General features: G+C 39.6%; 2 protein-coding genes and 1 long non-coding RNA gene across 4 annotated transcripts in view; 1 reads left to right on the top strand and 2 right to left on the bottom strand.

Moving 5' to 3' along the window:
- LOC124278154 (prostatic acid phosphatase-like) overlaps positions 1 to 3,118 on the bottom strand; it is a 21,373-nt gene extending 18,255 nt beyond the window's left edge. For both annotated transcript variants that reach the window (XM_046713888.1, XM_046713889.1), the window contains exons 1-4: positions 2,818 to 3,118; positions 1,547 to 1,642; positions 759 to 845; positions 346 to 495 (exon numbers count right to left, since the gene is read on the bottom strand). In XM_046713888.1, coding sequence (XP_046569844.1) covers positions 346 to 495; positions 759 to 845; positions 1,547 to 1,642; positions 2,818 to 2,925 — 441 coding nt within the window. In that variant the 5' untranslated portion in view covers positions 2,926 to 3,118. The remainder of the gene's footprint in view (positions 1 to 345; positions 496 to 758; positions 846 to 1,546; positions 1,643 to 2,817) is intronic.
- LOC124278156 lies at positions 2,594 to 20,902 on the top strand. Its single transcript, XR_006899003.1, has 3 exons — positions 2,594 to 2,605; positions 11,834 to 11,841; positions 20,737 to 20,902. It is a non-coding gene; the product is annotated as an uncharacterized LOC124278156 (long non-coding RNA).
- LOC124278155 (peptidoglycan recognition protein 1-like) lies at positions 11,269 to 25,750 on the bottom strand. The gene is made up of 8 exons (XM_046713890.1): positions 25,499 to 25,750; positions 23,070 to 23,285; positions 15,789 to 15,834; positions 15,306 to 15,481; positions 13,452 to 13,497; positions 12,873 to 13,097; positions 12,213 to 12,326; positions 11,269 to 11,517 (listed from the first exon to the last, which is right to left on the bottom strand). The coding sequence occupies exons 2-8, from the start codon at positions 23,283 to 23,285 to the stop codon at positions 11,306 to 11,308; spliced, it is 1,035 nt and encodes a 344-aa protein (XP_046569846.1). The 5' UTR covers positions 25,499 to 25,750; the 3' UTR covers positions 11,269 to 11,305.

Genomic DNA, 25,750 nt, shown 5'->3' with positions numbered 1-25,750 from the left:
TCCATTTTTCCATACTCAGCAGTTTAAGACTGAGGGTGATGACAACCCTAATGGAGAAGCTGACCTTGATAGCAACTCACTGGACCATCATCAGATAAATCAGCCCTGAAGACCATGATCAAGGTTGCTCATACAATTAACAGTTCAGTTATACCTTGTCCTGCTGTGTTAATCACTGTTCTCTTCAACATCTGAGACGGACAAACAATATTAATTGTGTTTCAGCTAGTACACCAAAACGGCATAAGTTTACCGCTTGACTAGCAAGTTTCATCAAGGAATTGCTGTAGAGCTCCAGAAACGACCACAACCCTCGTTTTTAGTAAGCATGAGAGTAAACATTACCTGATCCTGGCTTTGGTCTTGATAGTGGACTCTGACTGGCTGCAACACTGTCTTCATGTCACACTGGCTGACGTTGGTCAGCAGCATCCCTGCCATCACACACTCCGCAGTCATCCGCGCTCGCGTAATGGACGTGCTACGCACATACACCTGAAACCATTGGTCATGAAATATACTAGTGCCACAGCACTGAAACTCACCTGGACATGTAGTGTAGTGTAAAGTGTCAGAATGACAGATACTCCACTAAAGTTGCTGTGCACCATTGATTTTCTTCAAAATACTTACAACAAAAAATCGATTTGAACAAAATACAATGTTAACAAAAGTTACCACAATGTCAGACCAGATATTTGTACAGTCAGTTTTTGAAGACTTCAAGAGTATGGTAATAGCAAGGTGAGCTGCTTCACCTGAGAATCTGTCAGAGATCCAAAATTCAGCTGTTTATAGTTGTCCTTCAAGAAGCGTCCCAAATCAAAAGACTGCTCTGCTCCTACCTGAAAAGAGAAGGTGCATACAGTGTTTTACATGGTTATCACCAGGGTGCATACAGTGTTTTATGTGGTTATCACCAGGGTGCATACAGTGTTTTACATGGTTATCACCAGGGTGCATACAGTGTTTTATGTGGTTATCATCAGGGTGCATACAGTGTTTTACGTGGTTATCAGCAGGGTGCATACAGTGTTTTACAGGGTTATCACCAGGGTGCATACAGTGTTTTATGTGGTTATCACCAGGGTGGATACGGTGTTTTATGTGGTTATCACCAGGATGCATACAGTGTTTAAGGTGGTTATCATCAGGGTGCATACAGTGTTTTACGTGGTTATCACCAGGGTGCATACAGTGTTTTATGTGGTTATCATCAGGGTGCATACAGTGTTTTACGTGGTTATCATCAGGGTGCATACAGTGTTTTACGTGGTTATCATCAGGGTGCATACAGTGTTTTATGTGGTTATCACCCTCATGTTCGTTATGGGGTGTTATGATTGCGACATGAAAAGTAGGCAGGAAATGGGAAGTTTGAAAACTTGCTCCCTGTACACAGAACTGCCAATTTCACAATGACTACTGTATGTAGTATGAGTAACACAGAAACACAGTATTGCCTTGCATCTGTTGATGACATACATCCTGATTAACACATGTGTATAGTGACCCCCTAGCACTATCCTGATATCCTGATACTTACATCAGTCAGCATTCCCCACCCCATCAGCCAGGCGTCTTGCTGGTACTGGTCCGTTGGGTAGGTGCTCTGGGGGGCTCTATCACCATGGCGAAACAACTGTCAAGGAAAGCAGAAATCTGTATATGTAGACTTGTTGAAGGAGCATGATGTATGCAATCATTACCAGGTGTCCTGAGACAAAAGCCTAATTTAGATATCATGATGTACATATTACAGTGTAAACATGTTGTACATTAAACTGTTTTATATTTTGTAAGTCATGTTACTATCATCACATCATCTACTTCCATATTTACCTGCATCCACTGTCAGACAATATATTGATGCGAACTTTCATTGTGAAATACACAATGCCATTTTAGAAAGTGGTCAAGTGTAAATATAACATATGTTATAAACATTCATTGTTATGTCAAATAAATGTGCAAATAAATTGAAAGTGATACTAGGGAACATTAAAAAATGTATTACAAGAGAATATTTGAAACTTTTGGGTTAGAGTTCCTCCCGTTCCCCCATCCCAAATAATATTTGTAAATTAATATATACTAAAATTATTAACAAAAACTAACACAACAATTACCAGAAAACTCATAAAAATAACTAAAAACCCCAAACTAAGTACAATATATACACTTTGCTTTACCGTTGTTAATCTGCGGAAGAAAGAAATGGGGGAATGGAAGGAAATCTTTCCCAAACTTAATTTGTTTAATTGAGGGTAGCAGTAGTGATCGATGTAGATCATGATATGTTTGTATGAAGGCTAACTGGTTGGGATAGTCGACCGTGATAGTCAGGTGGAAAATTCTGTTTCCACTGTTTTGATTTTCTGAACCATTTTCTCGTAACAGAAAATGACTAAAACTCTATGCAGCAACTCATATGAGTCACTCAAAGTTTGCAGAATGGCCAAACTTAATTTCTGAATACATCACAAATAAATAGTAAACATGGGAATATGCTAAGTGGTACGAGACATCAAGGAATTTGTCTTTAGAGTGATCGGGACACCAATACCGAAATATCTTACATTAACCCATATGTGGTCCAGTTATTGTAGGCTAGGTGATACGGAAACCGGACAGTCCATACCAACTGAGATATCTGACACAAATGATGGCTACTGACCCCATACCCACCATTACAGGGTTTTTTTCTGTAAAATTTGTTCATTATGAACTTCATGGGACGTCTAGTATTCGGTGATTCTGTTTGAGGACAGATCATATGTGTAATAATGGCGATTTATCTATAATATTACTACTTACAAGCTGCACTAAAGACAGTGTTGTATTTGCTTCGTCGCTTTGTTCATCTCCACTGACGCTTAAAAAGCTGCATACCAACACAAGGGCTATCGTCCAGGCAGAGGACATATCCGACGAGCGAGACGCGAGAAGCTGTGAGCGAGAAGCAGAATTGTCACGATAAAAACACTTTTGAAACACTGATCATCGCCGCCTATTGGTGCAACTGGTTACTTTCAGATTCCGTAGCCAGTACACAACATAGCTCCCAACACCGTTTCTTTCCCTTGCCTCCTTTCAGGTTCCTTACTTCCGTGCCCACTCAAGGGACATAACTCCAAATTGGCGCACCTACATGCCTCTAATTTTCGTTCCACGAGAGAGACTTCACACCAGTTCAGGTTTACAATTGATACGCACAAAAAGTGTGGACACAGGTTTTTGACCATTGGACCACTGTATTCTGTGATATGTAGTATATTATATCTACCATTCTGTAACGTCACATACATCACATGTGGAGATAAGGGACCGTTCATAATTTGTGTAGTGTATATTCTCAACATAGACTCCACTTCACAATGTTCGGTCCGACTTAATTTGCGCCTGCTGTCAAAAGGCTAGCTAAACGTCACACATAGATTCCCAAGTGTGTCTAAATCCATAAGATAGTGCTAAATGTACCTACAAAGTAAACAATACCTTTCTGTAACGGCAAATGCATAACAATTAAGATAGTTGGCCCATTAAAACCCTTCTCATTCTACATTCCCAACATAGCCTCAATCAAAAGTGTTGATCAGTCTTAGTTGTCCAAAGCAACTGAACTGTGTATCCCCAAATGTTTTTATATCTGTAGTGTTGTGCATTCCAATATTGTTACGACACAATACACCACATGCAAATATAAGTGGTCCGTTGTTCACAGTGGCCTGCTTTCCTTCTGGACTTCCACAATAGTCTCAATCTGCGTTTGGCATATGTTCGGTCCGACTTGGTCATGGCTGTTAAAAGCCACAAATGTATCATTCCATATTTTCAGATCTATAGAACATTTTCATAATACAATTTATAGCGTTTTAAAACGTTGCATTTAAAACAGACACGTTACTCAAAGTGAGTCAGTGAGTGAGTTGGGTTTTACGCCGCTTTTAGCAATATTCCAGCAATATCACGGCGGGGGACGCCAGAAATGGGCTTCACACATTGTACAAATGTGGGGAATCGAACCCGGATCTTCAGCGTGACGAGCGAACGCTTTAACCACTAGGCTACCCCACCGCCCCCTGCTCAAAGTGAAGCCCTGTAATCATAATTGTTTGGTTTAACTTTCATAATCACTTTCTTGCTTTTGTCTAATCTGGCGTGTTCATGTGGACATACATACCATCTGATACAGTGAGTGAGTTAAGATTTAAAGTCACATCGGCAATATTTCAGCCACATCGTGACTAAAACTAGTTCTAAATTCATAATACATGCACATATATAAAATCATGTCAAGGAAGGACAGTAAAAGTTCTAGATTATAATAAAATGAGTTAAAACTAGCTAGCATATATCTTTAAAAGTAGAAAACTTTTTTGTGACAATACAAAATAGAAATGGTCTATTGATCGCCACCATCTGATACAGACATTATCAGAATACATGAGCGGTGTTACCAATTCTTGCATTAAGCTTGCACATGTTGTCAGTTCCACAAATTTCACTATAAGCTCCTTATCTTGCTGTGAAATACATAGCGTGAACAGTTATCATGGAGTAATACTTTATAAAAAAAATCATTATTATTTATGACAACAACAAGTGATACATTATTATTCAGATATTTAAAAAATATTAGTTACACCAAGGTCAGAAATAGCTTAGAGAAACACAACAGTCTAAGGTAATAAAACTCACCTCACAGACATACTATTCAGAAAGGTACAAGTTACACAACAGATATAGTTTAAAAGATGTTCCAGGTAAATCCAAGCCCGAGGCAACACGCACTCATCTCCTAGACACACCTTTCAGCGAGGCAACTGTTATGTCTCATTGCGTAATAAATTGCCTGGATATGTTTTGAAAAGTAAACATGTCGCCACCCTTATTAGAATGACATTAAACAATTACTTTAGGCTCATTGGGATTTAGCTCAGCGCGTCTGTTGGAATACCATAGATCATTGAAGCATCCAGTAAACGTGTCAAGAAGACTATCGGCAGTTTAATTAGGATTAGCAGTATAAAGCGCTCTCCTCTGTGTGTTCGATTATTGTAAGGTATTGTAATGCACCCCCAATTTTGTATCATCAACCAACCTTTATTGTTATATTATTTCAATTTTAACAAATAGTCAGAAGATGAAAATTCTTGGCAATAGTAGGGTTTGGACTCCTCTACACAGGTAGCCCTAGCCCAGAGGGTTGTACAGACTCTGTGGCCACCCCATGTTATTCTGTTCTTGTAAATACAATTGTAATTAGCCGCTTTGCTTTCTTATGCACATATATGGTATATGTGCAATCAATTAACCCCTTGAATACCAACACTTACGGTTTTGAAAAGTAATATAATTCCAAATTGAGAAAGACAATCACAGGAAACACACACCATGTTTTCAGCTGATGGTAAGGTGTTAGGTTGGGATCATCGATCTGTTTGGTTCTCTTCACACTTTTGATCTCCGGAAGCTCTTTTATACACTACCGCCTCCGTGGTGTGGTGGTTAGAGCGTCCGCCCGGGGAGTGGAAGGTCGCGGGTTCGATCCTCGGCCGTGTCATACCAAAAGACGTTAAAATATGGTACTTGTTTGTCCCTGCTCGGTATTAATGGGTACAACAAGGGCAGCTTGGCCCCGTTCCTCAAAGCCATCGCAGCGCTACGACAGTCATAAGTCTATGTTAAAAGTATGGGAGTTACGGTAATCTTAGCGCTACGATCGCTTTGCGGAACGGGGCCCTGGTCGGCTCGGAGTCATTATAATGTGTCTGAGTGGGGTATTCATGCTTAACTGCGGCATGGTATCTCAGTGAGCTAGCAATATAAAAACAGCTGAAGTCTGGGCTAGTACAAGTAGGTATACATACACACGCATACGAAATATTCTTAAGTGCGACGTTAACCCCATAAATTTTCACCTCACCACCTTTTATACACCCTCAACGCTAAGCTGTGATGTTATTAAACATGGAAACAAAAGATTATTGTTTGCACTACCTTTGCATTATCATCAGAAAGACTATGGAAATAATCAGACTAAGTTTCTATACCCCCCTCCCTCCCGGCCCCCCATTATATGTATCAAAATTAGTGTTTTATTGTTATAATTGCGCCATTATAACGCCGGTCTGTGTTTTTTTAGCTAAATGAAAGAATATCGTTATGCCGCGACTCACTGCTATAAATCGAAACATTGCCATTGGACGTCTGGAGGCTGGGGAGTCTCAATCTCCTCAATGTTCACCAGAGTAGCATCAGTTGTTTATGGGACTGATATCAACAAACCAATTCTACGCAAGATCGGCTACGAACATCCTCCGTAATCTCCAAGGTATACGTTACGATCACTCTCCACTATACATATATATATAGTATACCCTGGAGATCATCGAGGATGGGCCACGAACATCCTCCGTAATCTCCAAGGTATACGTTACGATCACTCTCCACTATACATATATATATAGTATACCCTGGAGATCATCGAGGATGGGCCACGAACATCTTAGGGCTCCTTTGCCTTTAGGCAGGAGACCTATTGTAATCGTTCGTGTTTTTATTATTATTATTATTATTATTATTTATTCTTCCGCCGTATTTTGTAACAGAGCTACAGAGAGCACCGCTGGACAGAATGCCTTGACAAAAATCACCCAGATGCCCACCGAGGTGTAGATATCGCGCTTTAAAATCTCTAGGCTGTAGGCCCAATAGCAAAGGGCAGATAATTCAAAATTAATTCAAAAATTTCAATTTCAAATTCAAATATCTCCAAAACTAATGCTCCAATGTGTGCCAAAGTTCTTGAGCAGATGCGCAATCAAAATGCCTACAATTTCGCCTGGACGGCTCAAGTCGCTAAAATGCACCGTTTGGACGCTATTTGGGATTGAAGTTTTTGTTGATGTTTTTCAGCAAAATCCTGACTGCATACCTCCCAAAATGTGCTGCACTAAAACTACAAGGGCTACGGCTTTCAAACGTTGCATACTTTGTGTCTATGCATGTTTCTACACAGTAGCATCGTCAAATGTGCCTATGTTTATATGATGGCCGCCATATTGGACGCTACTTTTGGGCAAAAGTTGTCTTCAAAAACTTTCACGGGCTACTTTGCTATTTTGTGCCAAACGAAACTTACCACATACAACACTTTAAACGCTTGTTCTGAAGTTGCCTTTGGTTGTTGAACATTTTCTGTTCTTGGTCCTATGTCAAAAGACCCTGCAAGCGCTACGGCTTTCAAACTTTGAAGAGCGCCATAAAATTTACTGATCAAAACATCTGTTCAACATTATCCATGTGGATAAAACGTATGGGAGCTAAAAGGGAAAAAACTGTTTGAGACGTGCCCCAAATGAAAGAAAAAAGAGTGCCAAACAAACTGACCCTCAACTCCAGGCAGAACACGCGAAACGTCACGCAAAAAGTCTTCCAACAACGTACCAGTCATCATAAATAATGCTTACATTCAAAACCCAAAGTTTGGGCAGATTTAACGAAATAGGGACTTCTTTATATCACCGACGGCCCAGGGATACATTGCCGAATGTGTCATAAGTTTCATCGACATTTACGGCACGGCAGATTACCCGTGCAAAACATGCGACAGTCTGAAGGAAGGCGCAAGGACGATATCTCCTATAAAGAGACTACCACTGCAAAGCGTGGTCCACGTGCAGATATGGGAGACGATGTAAATTTCAATTGACAATGACGAGAGCTAGCGCTACACAAAATTAAAATACACTGCAGTACAGGTGCTATTCCTTCATTGTAATTCAATCTTTTGTAAGGGTTATGTCTTTAGGCAGTATTTAAAGATTGTCAATGATTGAGCGTTCCGGGTCAGGGTAAAAGTTGTAGCTGTGGTCTAAGGGGGGAAACTCTGGTCTAGCTGAAGTAAGCGCTAGTAAAATCGTTCAACAACGACCAGGCGCCGACTTTGCAATGCCCGAAGAGTAATACGCTTTTGCTAACAATTCGGTGCTGTTTGCATGGATTTTAAAACTTCATAGGTGACCTGTATCGAGTTTAGGTGTATTTCCAGTATATATACCTGCTCTCGATTCACGAATTCAGTTGCAACAGATCGAGTGTAACAGTGTAATGGATACTGATGCAAAACTACTGAAGTACCTTAACTGCTGTGTAATCACAAGTTCACTTGCGTGAGCGTGAGTGTGAGTGAGTTTAGTTTTACGCCACACTCAGCAATATTCAAGCTGTATGTCCGCGGTCTGTAAATAATCGAGTCATCACGACTTGTCAGCTACATGTGACGTACATTTAGATTCACATAATGTCAGTCACAGTGAACCTTTCAAATTATATAGTTGAGGCCACAAAATTTTTTTTTGTTTCTCTGACTGTTTGAACAAAGGGTTCTTCTGTTTTGATATTCATGATACCTAAGTGATATTATTTAATGTACGAAAATAGGTTTTGTGATGAGTTTATCGAAACTTAATGACCTCCCAGTACTTCCAGTCGAAGAGCATTCGACTAGCAGTGATATGATTCATATTAACTAATACCATTACTACATTCATGATATGATTGCATATTAACTAATACCATTACTACATTCATGAGATATGTGAGAGATGCAAAAGGCTCCAAAGAAGTAAAGCCAAGACGTCAGCCCCGATACTCTCGCTATCGCTGCTCGCAGCTATATTTAAAGAAAGTAAGGACATTGCTGACGATTTCTCGTCACTGAGATGTCAAACGGCCACCTTGTCTCGGCTGTTCGGACATGTTGACAATCAACTGACAAAGGTGCACCCCTTCACAATAATAGACCCAACCAGTTGTGACACGGTCGCGCAATGCATTAGTATTCACTTGATAAGGTCAAGCTGAACAAGCTGTAATGTTAATGTATAGCACTTACGACTATCTTAGCGATAAGAGAGCTTGGAAAATCTAGGCCCTGGACTGCGACTATATCCACGTAGTCATTTCCAGCGCTACGACAGTCGTAAGTCTATGTTAAAGTATGGGAGTTATGATCCCCTCAGCGCTACGATCGCTTTGAGGAACGGGGCTCAAATCTGGAATCTACAAAACTGGTGACGTGTATTGGTTCGGTGACGAATCACGCTTTCTGCTTCAGTGCCGTGATGGAAGAGTACGTGTCTATCGACTTTGAAATGAACGTTTTGCCCAGAATTGTGTCGGCCAGGTGGCACACGCTGTCCCAGCTCTTAACACTTCATCCCTGTTTCGCTGGGCATTCAGATTTCCTTAGATGATAACCAATCTTGTTCTCTGGCCACAATTGTCGCCCCATACCATGACGCCTACTCCCTCGTACGGATGAACTTCTTGAACGCAGTCTGGGACCAGTCGCTCTCCTCTACGTCGGAAAACTCGAACTCTGCCATCGCTTCTGAACCGACTGAACCTATTTTCATCTGTAAAGAGCAGTTACGTCGCTGTCACCGACGTACAGTTCGTGCCCATTGCAGTCTGCGTTGACGGTGTAGACGGGTCAATGCCATTCCACGGAAGGGGCGGTAGGCTCGTATACCAGCCATACCAAGTCGTCCAAGGACTGTTCGTCTGCTGATGGAGTGTCCAGATGCTGTCGCCGCTGTTGACGTCGCCGTCACGAATCTCTTCCAGAGGTGGATCTTCCCCCAGATGTAGCGGTCTTTGGCCGGTGTCGTGACTCTTGGCCTTCCCGATCGTGGGCAGTCTTGGGTCTGGCCTGTTTGCTGGTAGCAGTTTATCAGTTTGCTGATTGTGGCCGGGCTGCAGTTGAAGGTTCCTGCCAGCCGACGTTGTGAACTCCCACATTGGCCATAGCGATCGCCCTGTCTCGTTGTGCGCGTGCGTAAGTCTTGGCATATCCGTGATGATTTTTTGGTTACTGTATGCATGCTTGCTCTGTCCAACATCGGTATTTATGACACAATCATGCACGTATATTTGGATCAAAGTCCTACAATAAGTTATTCACGTTGTTATCGGGACCATGTTGCGTTTTGGCGAATGTTTTTTGCTGGGGTTCAAACCTTATTTTTTTCCACAAAATAAATTTAAAAGGGATAACTTCTTTTGCCGGTAGTTTACTTGCATGGAAACAGGTATGACGATTATAGTTTAAGTACTTGCCTGTTTGTTCACAAATCAACTGTTCACTCACACCGGCTTGAAACAGGCGTGTCGCGGATGTGGCTCTTAAAGAATGGTTCGCCTTTCGCCCCTAACTACCAGCTGTCTGGCAGAGATGTTTACTCTCCCTTTGGCCGGTGTTTTGACTAACTGACACTTGTGAAAACCTCAGTTCTCAACTGTGTGAAGTAGAAAGCATCCACTTCCTGTCCAACACTTCCAGAAATACTCTCCGATTTAATTACATTAGAAATTAGTCGTATGCTTTCCTACTTGATGTATCCTTTCATAATGTATTACCAAGTTTCTACAAGTATAACAGGAGACCAAGACACCACGAATCGACTGAATCTATGCTCCACTGAGGGTCTTCCCTAATGAACTCATTAGGAAAGTATAAATTCTACAAATTATAATGATTCTTTCGATCAAGCAAAATTTCAAGGTTTCGTTTTAGTTTCACAATCTGCCATTGCGCAGCAGGTTCATTGAAAACATGTGGCGCGTCTGTACGCACCGGTTATGTTCAGAAGCCAGACATGTCGTCCAACAGACTAAAGCTTAGTCTCTGAATATGTATAATTTTCATAGTTACAAATAAACCCATTTAAATTGATAAAGAGACCCAGTGAGTTAGTCGATTCAGGGACTGTGAGTGAGTGAGTTTAGTTTTACGCCGCACTCAGCAATATTCCAGCTATATGGCGGTGGTCTATAAATAATCGAGTCTGGACCAGACAATCCATTGATCAACAGCATGAGCATCGATCTGCGCAATTGGGAACCGATGACATGTGTCAACCAAGTCAGCGAGCCTGACCACCCGATCCCGTTAGTCGTCTCTTACGACAAGAATAGTCGCCTTTTGTGGCAAGCATGGGTTGCTGAAGACCTATTCTACCCCGGATCTTCATGTGTCTCAGGGACTGTGAGACAGACTAGTCCTCCAAAGGAGGTTGATCAGTATAACCCGTTGGTCCACAATCCACAACCAAGACCTAGAGTTTTACTCCACAACACATATATTGATAAATGTCATTTTTTGGGGAGTACATAGTACCTAAACTCTTCAATACAATTCGAAAACTTTCAGAATGTTTCCCTATATTGTGAGTAAAATAACACTGGAAAAGCTTCACGTTTTGAGGTTTTACCACTAGGTTTATTAGCACATACATCAGTGGGGAGACTTGTAATGAGGCCACGTTTGAATAAGGTCATAAAACTTCTGACCAGGACAGGCTGTTTGTCTGACGTCACGGTGGCCGTAGATGACGTAGTCCGTGCGGATTTTGCCATTGTCTACGCCACACTTGATCAGCTGCTTCACAGCGTTGAGCGCATCCATGTTAGGAACGTGATCAGTGAAATCCCCAATCACACAGAACCCTGAAAAACAGCTGCTGATGATGATAATGATGGGCAAAATAGCATAATAACGTTACATATAATAAGATAGACTGCTATCGTCCACTGTATCTTGTTAACGTAAGCGAGACGTCGAGTTTACTAAACGTTGTGTAAGGTATACGCTCTGTAAGTATTACATTCTGTATTTCTTTTCCGCTCCAGAAATTCAAAGCAATGTAACACTGCACACGATCCGCAAATTGTGGTTTCATGCGACATCGTGTGAAATGCATTAACTACCGGGCAGAGGAAAGTATACTCATGGAAACTGGATTTGTCCAGAACGTAACCACAGGTCAGACAGTCTCCGAAAAACTGCAAACTTCAGGTCACAACACAACTATGACACGTGTACAATCTACATGACCATTATTGGAAAAGTTCAGATTCAAAGGCAAGTTATGCTTAATGGAGAAAAACCTTTCTTGTTCCACCGTAATTCTAAAAATAAAACACATACCCTTTTTAATATCGTATTCCGTACATCATGGGCCTCAAAGGGCCAATGGAGAAGGCCTTACCAAATCCGTTGAAATTCTAAGTCAAGCTATGTTTAATGGAGAAGGCCATACCAAATCCGTTGAAATTCTAAGTCAAGCTATGTTTAATGGAGAAGGCCTTACAAAATCCGTTGTAATTCTAAGACAAGCTATGTTTAATTCAGAAGGCCTTACCAAGCCCGTCGTAGTTATGGTTGAGGGTGTGGGTTCCAACCTTGTCCCAGCCTCGAGATTCATACACGTTTCCGTCTTCCCCGATGACGAAGGTGTAACCAATATCGTCCCAGCCTGTTTAGACAGATATTGTCGTTGTTCATAGTTGAAGTCTTAGATTATGTTTTCAAATGTTTTTTCGTATATTATTCACTTAATACCCCACCATTCCACACTGAGACACACCTGCCTACCTCCGGTTGTAAGCGGAATATTGCCAGGGTCGGGACATGTCGATGTCTGTATTCATACCCATCCAACATATTACCGTTTCCGTTTCCGGTCTCACTGGGAACGGTATTTCAGCAAGAGAGTGTGTTTCAACGACTGAGTGAATGACTGAGTTGAGTTTTACGCTGCTTATCACAGCAGGCGGATTAATGTGAGAGGCCATCCTGACATGATGGAGGGCATTAGAGGCCCCAGACAACGACCACCACTTCGGTGATACCCACAAACACGTATGATGCGGGCTAGTGACAGATCATAATCAGGTAGAATATCGGATTTCGATCCACGAACATAGGATATAGGCACGCCTTAGTGAGGCCTTAGTGGTTTGACTGGATCACTGTACCTTGTAAACTATCAAACACAATATACCAGGAGACGTGACCTCACCGTGTCCATCCATGTGATAGTTTTGATAAGACCTCATAATGGACTTGCAGGTCGTCTCATCGTGGCAACTGGCAGAGGCCCCGTGATGAATATACACGTTCTGGGGCGTGGCTGGTAGATTGCTAATATGCACCTTTGGTGCTCTAGCGCCCCACGCAGCACGTGATACGATGTGGGGACATCCGGGTAGTTGCTGGGTGGAGGTCGAAGTGGTCCCTTGGTTTCCTCAATAAGGAGAGATATTGTTAATGACACTTTACGCAAAACGGTTCCAAATATATTGAATTCACACAGATAACAAACCTCGTTATACATGCTGGGAGTAACTGTAGCCGTGAGAGCTATCAGACAACAATGATCAACTCGAAGTAATGACCGACATTATCATCGCAGGTGATACCTGGACTATAATTGGTGACCACTGGAATTATTGGAGGTAGAACTAATGATGAATCTCTGTGTTTATCGTCCATGTGTATACATGTGTAATACAAACCCTCCATTCAAGACGTCAGTTCTATTAACAGTATGTATCAATTGTCGGTAATAACAAGACTGCAACATGAGGAGCGCCTGTACCTGCACATGTTCCTATTGTCAGCCAGCTGTCCGCCACCCATCCATCCTGGAAAATAAAAAAAATAACTTGGAATTGTCAAATATTGTGAGGAAGATAAGATAAGATAAGATAAGATAAGATAAGATAAGATAAGATAAGATAAGATAAGATAAGATAAGATAAGATAAGATAAGATAAGATAAGATAAGATAAGATAAGATAAGATAAGACAAGACAAGACTTTATTATCCCGAAGGAGATTTGCTTTACACGGTTAACGTTGAAAACACATACAATACAACAATAGATACATATACATAAGACAACAAAAACACCCATACATATGTCATATATTACATGTACTAAAATAGCTGGCAACAACGCCCAATATATGAGGTAAAGATAAATGATGAATAAATTATAATATATTTAAGATTTACAGCTGTAGTGGCAACATTAAAATTTGGCTGAGGAACATTAGCACTAAAAACATATCAATATAACAGTTTGAAACAATTGATAGAGTATTATGAAATGATAAACAAACATTATAATAATTCATTTGAAAACACTGATGCTTGCTGGAATGAAAGAATTTCGAGCCCTGTTTGTTCTGAATATCGGCGTGCGCACTCGTCGGCCAGAAGGAAGAAGTTGAAATTCAGGAAATAGGACACGAGTGCTGTCATTTAAAATTGTACGTGCTTTTTTCAAGTTGCTGCTTGTTAGTAGTACCGATATTTTGCATTTTAAGTGCAGAACTTGTACTTGCGGTGTTAACAATTTTGGATACTTATATTCCTCAACTCTGTCTATAGTTTCGTTATCAATGACAATTGGCAACGGCTCACTTTTACTTTTCCAGAAATCAATTACCATCTCTTTTGTTTTCTTAACATGTACATGTAATTTGAGGAAGTTGATTTTACACCAATCAAGAAATTTTGTGATTTCAGAGCAATAGTCATTCCCCGAGTGCCTTGTAAATCCAGCGAGTCCGGCGTCATCGGCAAACTTTACAGTTAAACATTGTGAAAACCTACTGATACAGTCATTTTTATATAAAATAAATAAAAGCGGGGAAAGAACACAACCTTGCGGGGCACCAGTGGATACGAATGTTGTTGCTGATTGGGTGCTATTAACAGTTACAAACTGGGGTCTATAAAAATTACAAGAAAAGATTCTATCCATTTTATAACTCATGGGTTGACTGACATATCACAGAGCTTTTGCATTGAAATTAATGTTAGGCTGGGTGATATTAAAAGCTGAAGAAAAGTCAGCAAACAGAATTCGACATAGGAATGGGAAAGTTCTAAATGTTTGTAAATATTGTTTAATAAAGTGATGGTAGCGTCCTCGACACCTCGCCCAGCCCTGTAGGCAAACTGAAGAGGGTTGAGAAAGTGCTCTGTTTCTTTCAGGACAAACGCTTTACAATTCTTTTCAAACACTTCATAGGTATAGACGTCAAAACAACTTGGCGGAAGTCATTATCAATGGTGGGTGTGGGGATTTTAGGTACTGGGATAATATTTGAAGTTTTCCAAATGCTTGGGATAGAATGACTGTTGATAGAAATTTGAAAAATTGTTTCAAAAATGTGGGATAATTGTTCACGACATTTTTTAAAAACTTTACCACAAAGATTATCCGGACCAGTTGCTTTGTGAACATTTATTTTAGAAAATGAATTGAGGACGTCAAAGCGAGACACTGATTCATGTCGAGATTCTTACGATTTGTTGCCAAAGTTCTATAACCTGTTGTAAAACTTACAACTCCTTGTGTCACGTTGACACTAAATAGATGCCAATCAAATTATGAATCATAGCAAATATATAAACAAGCATGATGACCAAAACACCAACCTTCCCGTTGTAGTCAATATTGGCCCAGTCTAATCCACCTGCATGCGCTGTTGTGCCTTTGTAGGTATGGCATGCGTTCGGGGTCAAGGTCCCGATGACACCATGACTTGCCCCGGCTCCACTTCGCACATGCACAGTTCCGGTGGCGCATGCGCACTGACTTGAAACATGTTGAACTGAAAAGAACAGTGCTGGACACTATGAACATGTACATGCAAACACAAGCAACTGACGGTTTAACTGTGTTGCGCATAGACATTTGGTATCTACAATAATTGATTAAATGTACATCATCTTTTACCGGGCCAACGTTGAACCACGATAGACGGGAAGGAGCAGTAATGGTAGCCAAGTGGGAAAGTCTGCACAGGATTAATTCATCACACGAGTACAGTGTGTGGAGTATTGGTGACATCAGCCGTCCTGCTGCTAACACTTGCAGTGCCATACACGGACATATGACTGAGTAAACGATGAACGTACTTGTGCAATCTTGAAATTTGAGCCAGCTCGCAGCTACAAAACCATCCTGAAATACAAGTTACTTGATATTGTCACGAACATCAGGTATTTCTAATAAATTTATATTGGATCAGGTACGATGTCCTTTAACCAGAGGCCATTTAGACTTGTAGAGTTTTGCTTTGTGTGATATAAAGTCATGTACAATGTTATACACTTGCTGAAGCTACAGGCTCTCGTTCTCAACATGGCGACATTGGTATCACAACGATTACCTGAACGTTTGAAGTCGAGTGTAGAGAGTGAGGACTTTATGGAGTGCCAGTAGGAAGACAAGCCTGTGACTCAGGTTGTCTCCCACTTTGTTGTCTGATAGAACGAATCACAGAGCCAGATGTTTAAGCTACCTGGGGAACATTCGGGATCACCTAAAGACCCCCATCCGCTAAAATAGGAAAAAAAACCCACCCAGACCAATGATACAGACAACTCAGTCCACCAACTCGTAATCCTACAAACCGTCAGTTAACTTTATAAACGACGTGCTGACAAGCTGAGCAATACGTTGATTCAAGCAAACGTTAGCCTAAGACAATAAACGCACTCGCGTCCGACGAAGTTGAAGCTCTCAGGAATGAGTGAGTGCGTGAGTGAGTTTAGTTTTACGCCGCACTCAGCAATATTCCAGCTATATGGCGACGGTCTGTAAGTATTAGAGTCTGGACCAGACAATCCAGTGTGAACAGCATGAGCATCGATCTACGCAATTGGGATACGATGACATGTGTCAACAACAACTAACCAGTTGGAGCTCAAGACTGATGAACTGGAACAATATAGCCGTCGAAATTCAGTCAGGATCACAGGAATCAAGGAACAACAGGGAGAAGAGAAAGAAGGTGTTGAAGAAATCGTCATTGATGTTCTGAAGGATGTGCACCCGGACATATCAGCTACAGATATCGATAGGTGTCATCGAGTGGGTTCACCGTCTTCAGGCAGAAACAGGGCGATTATTGTTAAGTTTATCAGTTACTGGGATCGTAACAAAGTGATTACTAACAGGAGAAAGTTACAACACAAGAGGACATCAGTTTTCATTAACGGGGATCTAACTCAACACCGTAACCGATTGTTCAAGATGGCGAGAGATCTGAGACGTCAAGGACGAATCTACTCGACCTGGACTCGTGATGGACGTGTGTATATATGTGAACAATGTGAAGGCAGAATCCGAGTTGTTCATACCGAGTCGGATCTGGCCAAATACAGTCGCTAAAATGTGTTGTGACTTGAGATATAATATGTGTCCTTATTAATCGTTTGGATTTATTTACACGACTCAGTGAGTATATATGCCTGATATTGTTATACGTATCTTATTACATACACTACGCTTTCATAGTATACAAAATACCTGCTAATTCATGTTTTTGGTTGTATCTAATCACTGTACATGTATATACCCTCACCATTCTCCAAACCTTGTACATAAATGTTCTATCAAACTGTTGTACTGTAAACTTGTCCATGTTCAACAGTATACCAAAGCACAAGTTTAGAACACACATAGTATCCAAATTGTTCGATAAACGAAATTATAAAACTATTTTGAGTAACATCAGCCAAACCCTATCACGTATCCGCATTGTCTTGCTTTTCCTCTGTAAACTCAATCAGCCATATGGGTAATGACATAACACAGTACCGTGCGGTGATCGGGGTATACCAAGGTGTGCGTTGTTACTACAAACAGAAACACTTTCAAATCAGACCTGACCTAGTTTTTACGATTTGTCACAACTTGACATATATATTTTCACAAGAAATTCACCTAGCTTTCGAATTGTTACTTATTGAATGGAAAACATGTTATGTCATTTTTGTTCTGTGCTTACTTCAATCAAGTTTCAACAATGTAAACGCTGCGTTGATTATCCTATTGTTATTCCAGCTTGCCGGAGATATAGAGTCAAATCCCGGGCCTCCCAAAGTAAGCCCAGATCAATCACTCTCTATATGTCACTTAAATGTAAGAAGTTTTCGTCACAAGCAAAGGTATTTGTCTGAAATGTTGTCAGATTATGATGTTGTATGTTTGACTGAAACTCACCTTGATGAATCTATTTCTGATGAAAATCTAAAATGGAATGAGTTTCATGACCCCATTAGGAAAGATAGAAATGCTTTTTTGTGGTGGTGCTATGATTTTTGTTAGAAACAATGTTAATTTTAAAAGACTTGTTGAACTAGAAAATATAAACGACGAATCCGTCTGGATTGAAGTATTTCTTCCTAAAAAGCCATTAATTATCTGCGCAATCTACAGACCAGAATATAATAAAGAACAGTTTTGGAACCGCTTTAGACATATCTAGTACAGTTATTGTTACTGGTGACATAAATGTAAATATGTTGTCTTCCAATACACATGCTGTCCATAACATTCTGAATAGAAAAAATATGCGAAACATTATTAGTGAACCGACTAGAGTTACAGAACATGTCAGTACTTTATTAGATCCAGTTATTGTCAGCGATGACGTTGAAGTCATAGACTGTGGAGTGATAGCTTACGGTAAAAACATCAGTGATCATAAAGGTACCTACGTTAATATCAATGCTCATATATCTACACAAGTGGCTTATACTAGAGACGTATGGTGTTATAAGAAAGGTGATTTTGAAAAAATTAAATCAACTGATAGATTCACAAGACTGGTTTTCCATGTTTAATAATTGTAATGATATCAATGAAGCTTGTCAGTTATTTTATGAACATTTTAGTTTTATCACAAAGCAGTGCATCCCAACACGGAAAGATGTTGACTTTACAAAATATAGAAAGCAACGTAACAAAGTAAATAACATGAAAGCGTATGCTAAAGACAATTTTTACTCAAACTTGAATGAACTATTATTTGAAGTGTATGCAGACAACAAATCTTCTTATTGGAAAGCTTTACGTTACATTGTAAAATCTTCCGGTTCCAGCTCAACTATTCCAGGTTTAAAAGAGAACAGTAACGATGAGCGCCCATCTATTTTCTCTGATTTGGGTAAAGCTGACAAGCTAAATGAATTTTTTCAATCAATTTCAAACCTTAATGATGAATACATACAACTTCCTAAGTTTTGTCAAAGAACTGATGCATCAATTGATATGATAACTATAACAGTGAGAGAAAATTCTGATATCATTAATTCAATTCCTTCCAAGAAAGCAACCGGACCAGATAAAATTAGTCATCAATTGTTGAAGAAAACTGTTAACTCTATAAGCAGTGTTCTTTGTTTATTATTTAATCTTTCTCTTCGATCGAGTACTTTCCCAAATGTTTGGAAAAAGGCCCATGTTATGCCGCTATTTAAGAAAGGTGACAATTCAACTGTATCTAATTATAGACTCATATCACTAATCAGTTGTGTCGGTAAAATATTTAAAAGGGTTGTTTTTAAACATCTTAATAACTACTTTCTTGATAACAAATTGTTGTACAAATATCAGGCTGGTTTTCAGCGAGGCCACTCTACTGTACATCAACTTATAGAAATCTACCACAATGTATGTACATCGCTTGATAACAAAGAAAACTATTGTATGGTATTTTGTGATCTTTCTAAAGCTTTTGATCTTGGCTGGCATAGAGGGCTTTTATTGAAATTGGATATGTATGGTGTTAAAGGTAACTTACTAACTTGGCTTGCTAGTTACATAAGCAAACGTACTCAATCAGTTTTTGTGAATGGCACATTATCTCATTCGAGAACACTACAAGCCGGAGTCCCACAGGGTTCAGTTTTGGGTCCCTTTCTTTTCATTGTGTATGTGAACGAAATAGCCTATGTATTAAAGTGCTCAACAAGATTGTTTGCTGATGACACATCACTCGGTGCACCTTCCAATAACATGCAATCATTACAAGTAACTATGAATGAAAATTTAAGCTCGTTAAGTGATTGGGCTAAGAACTCGTTACTCAAATACAACCCAGACAAGACAGAGGCTGTATTGTTCTCTACCAGAGATAGTGACAAATAGACAATTTATATCTGTACCTTTTTCATAAACATCTTGGTGTAACATTATCTTGAAATGGAGGCTGGTCCCATCACAAGAAAACCTCCAAAATGATAAATTCAATGAGAAATTTAAGTTTTTGTTAAAAAGAACAACGCTAATTAAGATCTACACTGTTTTCATTCGTCCTCATTTTGAATATGCGTGTGAATTATAGGATGGGTGTACAGCTGATCAAACTACATGTAACTCCTTAGAACAGTTACAGTTGGAAGTAGCTCGTATATTGACAGGACTTCCAAAATATACTTCTCATGATCATTTGTTTTTGAAACTGGTTGGGAAACCCTTAGTGAACGTAGAAGAAAAAGAAAACTTTGCTTATTTTATAAGATTCTTCACAATATTGCACCATCATACCTTCAGGAATTACTACCTACATATGTTGGCCAAAAATCATCTTATAACCTTCGCAACTCTTTAAACTTCTCCCTTCCATTTACGAGATTGAAACTTTCCTTATCATCTTTTTTTCCATCTACTATACGAATGTGGAACAAAGTTCCCATAGAAATAAGAAATATAGATTCTTTAGCATGGTTTAAATTGAAAATTCAAAATAAAATAAATGCAGCCCCACCTTTCTTTTGGTCTGGTACAAGGAAACTGAACATTATTCACACAAAACTAAGGTACAAAACAAGTCCGCTTAATTACGATTTATTCAGAATTAATTTTAGATCAGATGCTTCTTGTACTTGTGGTGTTCATGTGAAAATTCATGGCATTATCTGTTAGAATGTTCTTTGTACACAACGCAGCGTAAAGATTTGTTTGCAAATAAATACTCGTTAAACATCGCATACCCATTAATCTAGATGTATTGTTATTTGGTCATGTTACACTATCACTATATGAAAATGAATTATTATTTGAACATGTACATAGATATATTAAGCTCACTGAAAGATTTTTGTAGGTTTATTCTTGTATATACTATACACATCCTCTTTAAATACCTTGTAAATTCCTTCCACAAATCCCTGTTGTCAATGTTTTTTAAATTGTAAATATGACATATGTAACTTCTGGGAAAGGGCGTTCCTAAGTTGGATAACTTTTGCCCAATCCATTTCATTTTCGAATAAAATATGTTTAAAGTAAACAACTAACCAGTCAACCAACCAACTAATGTTTGAACAAGCTTAAATAGTATTGAATTAGTACAAGATATTTTGAGGGAACTTACCGTTTTGGGTGGATATACATGAAAACTTTATGTCGGATGAAAAACTGCACATACCAGATGTGTTAAATGCACAAACAGTGTGCACGATGTCTTTACTAATGAACCAGGGTAACTGAGAAATCAAGTACGTTATTGGACCCAGTGATAGTTAGTGGCCAGATTACCCAGGCTGACAAACAAGTAATCATAAAGAAACACAAACTGTAGTAATAGACACTCATCTATGCCCCACATTATCTTACAAGGGAGACACCCGCTGTTACGACAAGGGCGCCCATGATACACTTATGTTACTTATGGAACATACAGATTGGTGAGAATTGTTGACTTCATGCTCTCATAAATGACCTTTTTATATATAAATTAAACAATCTGAAAGATTACGCGAATATAAGGTGTGTTTACTGAGATGCTTCGCTAAAAGAACCAGTGCGCGGGCTCATTTGTCGGTGACTATATGATGGAGAATTGAATGTTATAACCGAGGAGGAATGTGGCAAGTCATCTGTCCTACCACAATAGCCACAAAGCGTTCCTGGATATTTGGTCCAGGCGTTAGAACTGTCCCGTACATGTCACTTAGCAATATACTGCAGTCAAACCAGGACAGACGGTGTTGGTGTAGCGGCGACATAGGATTCACGTCAGTTACCATATCATGTAGTACAATAATACTCTCTATACAATACATTTAATGGCCTGCAGCTGTTTCAGTCTGGTAGAACCACAATAACAACAGACTGAGAATGTCGGCTATATTTACAGCTTCCCAGTCCAGGGAAACAACTGAAGCAAACTTAAACGAAAACATAAAATTTAAATCCTTTTTATTGCTTAGTCTGAGTATGGATAGGTAACCAAGAACTAACCATTTAAGTGGTGTCATATTACGTTTATATGGTACTTTGTTTCACTTAACATAGGGGCGCAGGTAATAAGGTGAAACAGACCGGGGTGTGTTCAACTACAATAGTTTAAAACTGTATTTTATTACACTATATATGGGGGTAGAGCAAATGTTATTTCTTAGATAGATGCATTAGTATTGGAGTTACGCTCGGGTAACAAACCTTCCAAATTGGAAATATCACGTAGTAATAACTTACACCGGTACATCAAATTGCATTACAGCTTTGAAAGAAAACGACACTAATAAAATTTCTACTATATTTTCTCTTATCAACAAAGCTGAAACATTTGATGTGTATTTTGAGCCCATAACACGCGTTAAGAACAATGATATGATTTCTAAAGATTTTTATATTTCGTACAAAATGTACATTTTACAAGTTGGTTATAGCTAAATATGCCATTTGGGATATAATTAAATGCTTACTCATGGGTAACACTTGAACACTAAGTCTTTATAATTGGAGCAAAATGTGTTTTCTGGTTAGTGGAATAAGGCAAATATAATGACATTGTTCAACAAAGGTGACCATAATGTTGTATCTAACTATAGACCAACATCACATATCTGTTGTGTTCGTAAACCATTTAATAGAATTAATGATGTATAATCACTTTCATAACTAAACATATTTATTCCCAAAAGAGGAACCGGATTGGTAAACAAGCAGTATGGTGCTTATCTGAATACCGCTCCGGAATACAGATAAATTAGAGATATAATAATCGTGCGGAGAAAAGCATGATATTAACAAACGATAAACATAGCTTTCTGGAAATGTAACAATCATAAACTGTAATATAGCCGCTTTTAACGTTAGAACCATTAGTGTCGGAAAATACTTAATAGTAAGTGCAATTTCGTTTTTACTATTACAACACAAATCTGCCTGACAGTACAATGAAAGAATGGATAGATTCTAATAATTCAAGATTACCTTTAGCAAACTACTTTGCTCTCTCTCTGTTCTCGTGCTTTCCAACTCTTTACTTTTCAACTGTTTACTTAATGTACTGTACAAACTGTAGTTCAGTTGTGTAAATATCGGGGAGAAGATGTCCTAACTTAAAGTAGGGAACCTGTACCCAATGCCATTCACCTTAAAAGTTTAGTGAAACGTACGTTTCCTTTGTATTCGACGTGAGCCCACTGCATGCTGCCCACAGGGATTTCGTCACCTTTGTAGCTGGCACACTCACCCGGCGTCATCGTGCCCACAACGCTGTGGCTGACACCAGCACCACTACGGACATGAACATTTCCGGTGGCGCATGCGCATCGTTCAGCAGACGACATGTGGAGAATTATCGAATAGATGCAGAGTTGTAAAACAAGCATCTGCAAATACAATGCAACATTAGTACATGTAGTAACATACATATATCAACATTGCCCTGCTGCCATGTGCAGTAACATACGTATATATTAACATTGTCCCTGCTGCCATGTTGTGCAGTAACATACGTATATATCAACATTGCCCTGCTGCCCTTGTGCAGTAACATACGTATATATCAACATTGCCCTGCTGCCATGTGCAGTAACGTACAAATATATATCAACATTGCCCTGCTGCCCTTGTGCAGTAACATACATATATATCAACATTGCCCTGCTGCCCTTGTGCAGTAACATACATATATATCAACATTGCCCTGCTGCCATGTGAAGTAACATACGTATATATCAACATTGCCCTGCTGCCATGTGCAGTAACATACATATATATCAACATTGCCCTGCTGCCCTTGTGCAGTAACATACATATATCAACATTGCCCTGCTGCCATTGCCCTGCTGCCCCTTGTGCAGTAACATACATATATATCAACATTGCCCTGCTGCCCTTGTGCAGTAACATACATATATATCAACATTGCCCTGCTGCCATGTGCAGTAACATACATATATATCAACATTGCCCTGCTGCCATGTGCAGTAACATACATATATATCAACATTGCCCTGCTGCCATGTGCAGTAACATACGTATATATCAACATTGCCCTGCTGCCATGTGCAGTAACATACGTATATATCAACATTGCCCTGCTGCCATGTGCAGTAACATACATATATATCAACATTGCCCTGCTGCCATGTGCAGTAACATACGTATATATCAACATTGCCCTGCTGCCCTTGTGCAGTAACATACGTATATATCAACATTGCCCTGCTGCCATGTGCAGTAACATACATATATATCAACATTGCCCTGCTGCCATGTGCAGCATACATAAACATACCCTGCTGCCATGTGCATATATATCAACATTGCCCTGCTGCCATGTGCAGTAACATACATATATATCTCAACATTGCCCTGCTGCCATGTGCAGTAACATACGCATATATTAACATTGCCCTGCTGCCATGTGCAGTAACATACATATATATTAACATTGCCCTGCTGCCATGTACAGTAACATACATATATATCAACATTGCCCTGCTGCCATGTGCAGTAACATACATATATATCTCAACATTGCCCTGCTGCCATGTGCAGTAACATACATATATATCAACATTGCCCTGCTGCCATGTGCAGTAACATACATATATATCAACATTGCCCTGCTGCCATGTGCAGTAACATACATATATATCAACATTGCCCCTGCTGCCCTTGTGCAACATTGCCCTGCTGCCATGTGCAGTAACATACATATATATTAACATTGCCCTGCTGCCCTTGTGCAGTAACATACATATATATTAACATTGCCCTGCTGCCCTTGTGCAGTAACATACGTATATATTAACATTGCCCTGCTGCCATGTGCAGTAACATACATGTATATCAACATTGCCCTGCTGTCATGTGCAGTAACATACGTATATATCAACATTGCCCCGCTGCCCTTGTGCAGTAACATACATATATATCAACATTGCCCTGCTGCCATGTGCAGTAACATACATATATATCAACATTGCCCTGCTGCCATGTGCAGTAACATACATATATATTAACATTGCCCTGCTGCCATGCGCAGTAACATACATATATATTAACATTGCCCTGCTGCCATGTGCAGTAATATACATATATATTAACATTGCCCTGCTGCCATGTGCAGTAATATACATATATATTAACATTGCCCTGCTGCCATGTGCAGTAACATACATATATATCAACATTGCCCTGCTGCCATGTGCAGTAACATACATATATATTAACATTGCCCTGCTGCCATGTGCAGTAACATACATATATATTAACATTGCCCTGCTGCCATGTGAAGTAACATACATATATATCAACATTGCCCTGCTGTCATGTGCTTTTTTGTGTGCCCGTAAATCACTTCTCCTAAATATGTTCTGCAACATGAGACTTTATGTGAACCCGATTAAATGTACAGTTCGAAATGTCTGTTGACATTCGAAACACCATATTGATTTAACAAAATTACTTTCTTTTAAGTGTTTTTGGAGAATACAAATCGACCTCGCTCTCTCCATAAACTATACACGGTCTAAAATTCAGCACCTTTGAAGTACAGTTCCACTTCAGTGTTGATGTCAATATAAAAACCTACCTTTCTGGTCCACAAGGCAGCACCCAACTATCTCGGTTATCTGAGAGGGTATGGAGTGGCCCGGATCTGACACATATACTTGCAACTGAAATCACCTGAATCCCGGTCAGGTCAGTTGGAATCTTTTAGCCAACAAACCCTCAGTAATAGTTGGCCTGTCTTGTGTCTAGCAGTTAAAACTACAATGAGGTTCGTCGATCGATTTCAAACCAATGTTTGGGCAGATAATGCCCCCGACCCAATGAGTGTCTG

Source organism: Haliotis rubra, unplaced genomic scaffold (genome assembly GCF_003918875.1).
Source record: "Haliotis rubra isolate DU_JTF1 unplaced genomic scaffold, ASM391887v1 Scf232, whole genome shotgun sequence".
Taxonomy (NCBI): Eukaryota; Metazoa; Mollusca; class Gastropoda; order Lepetellida; family Haliotidae; genus Haliotis; species Haliotis rubra.
The sequence above is the reverse complement of the archived record's forward strand: the minus strand, read 5'-3'. Positions and strand labels throughout refer to the sequence as shown.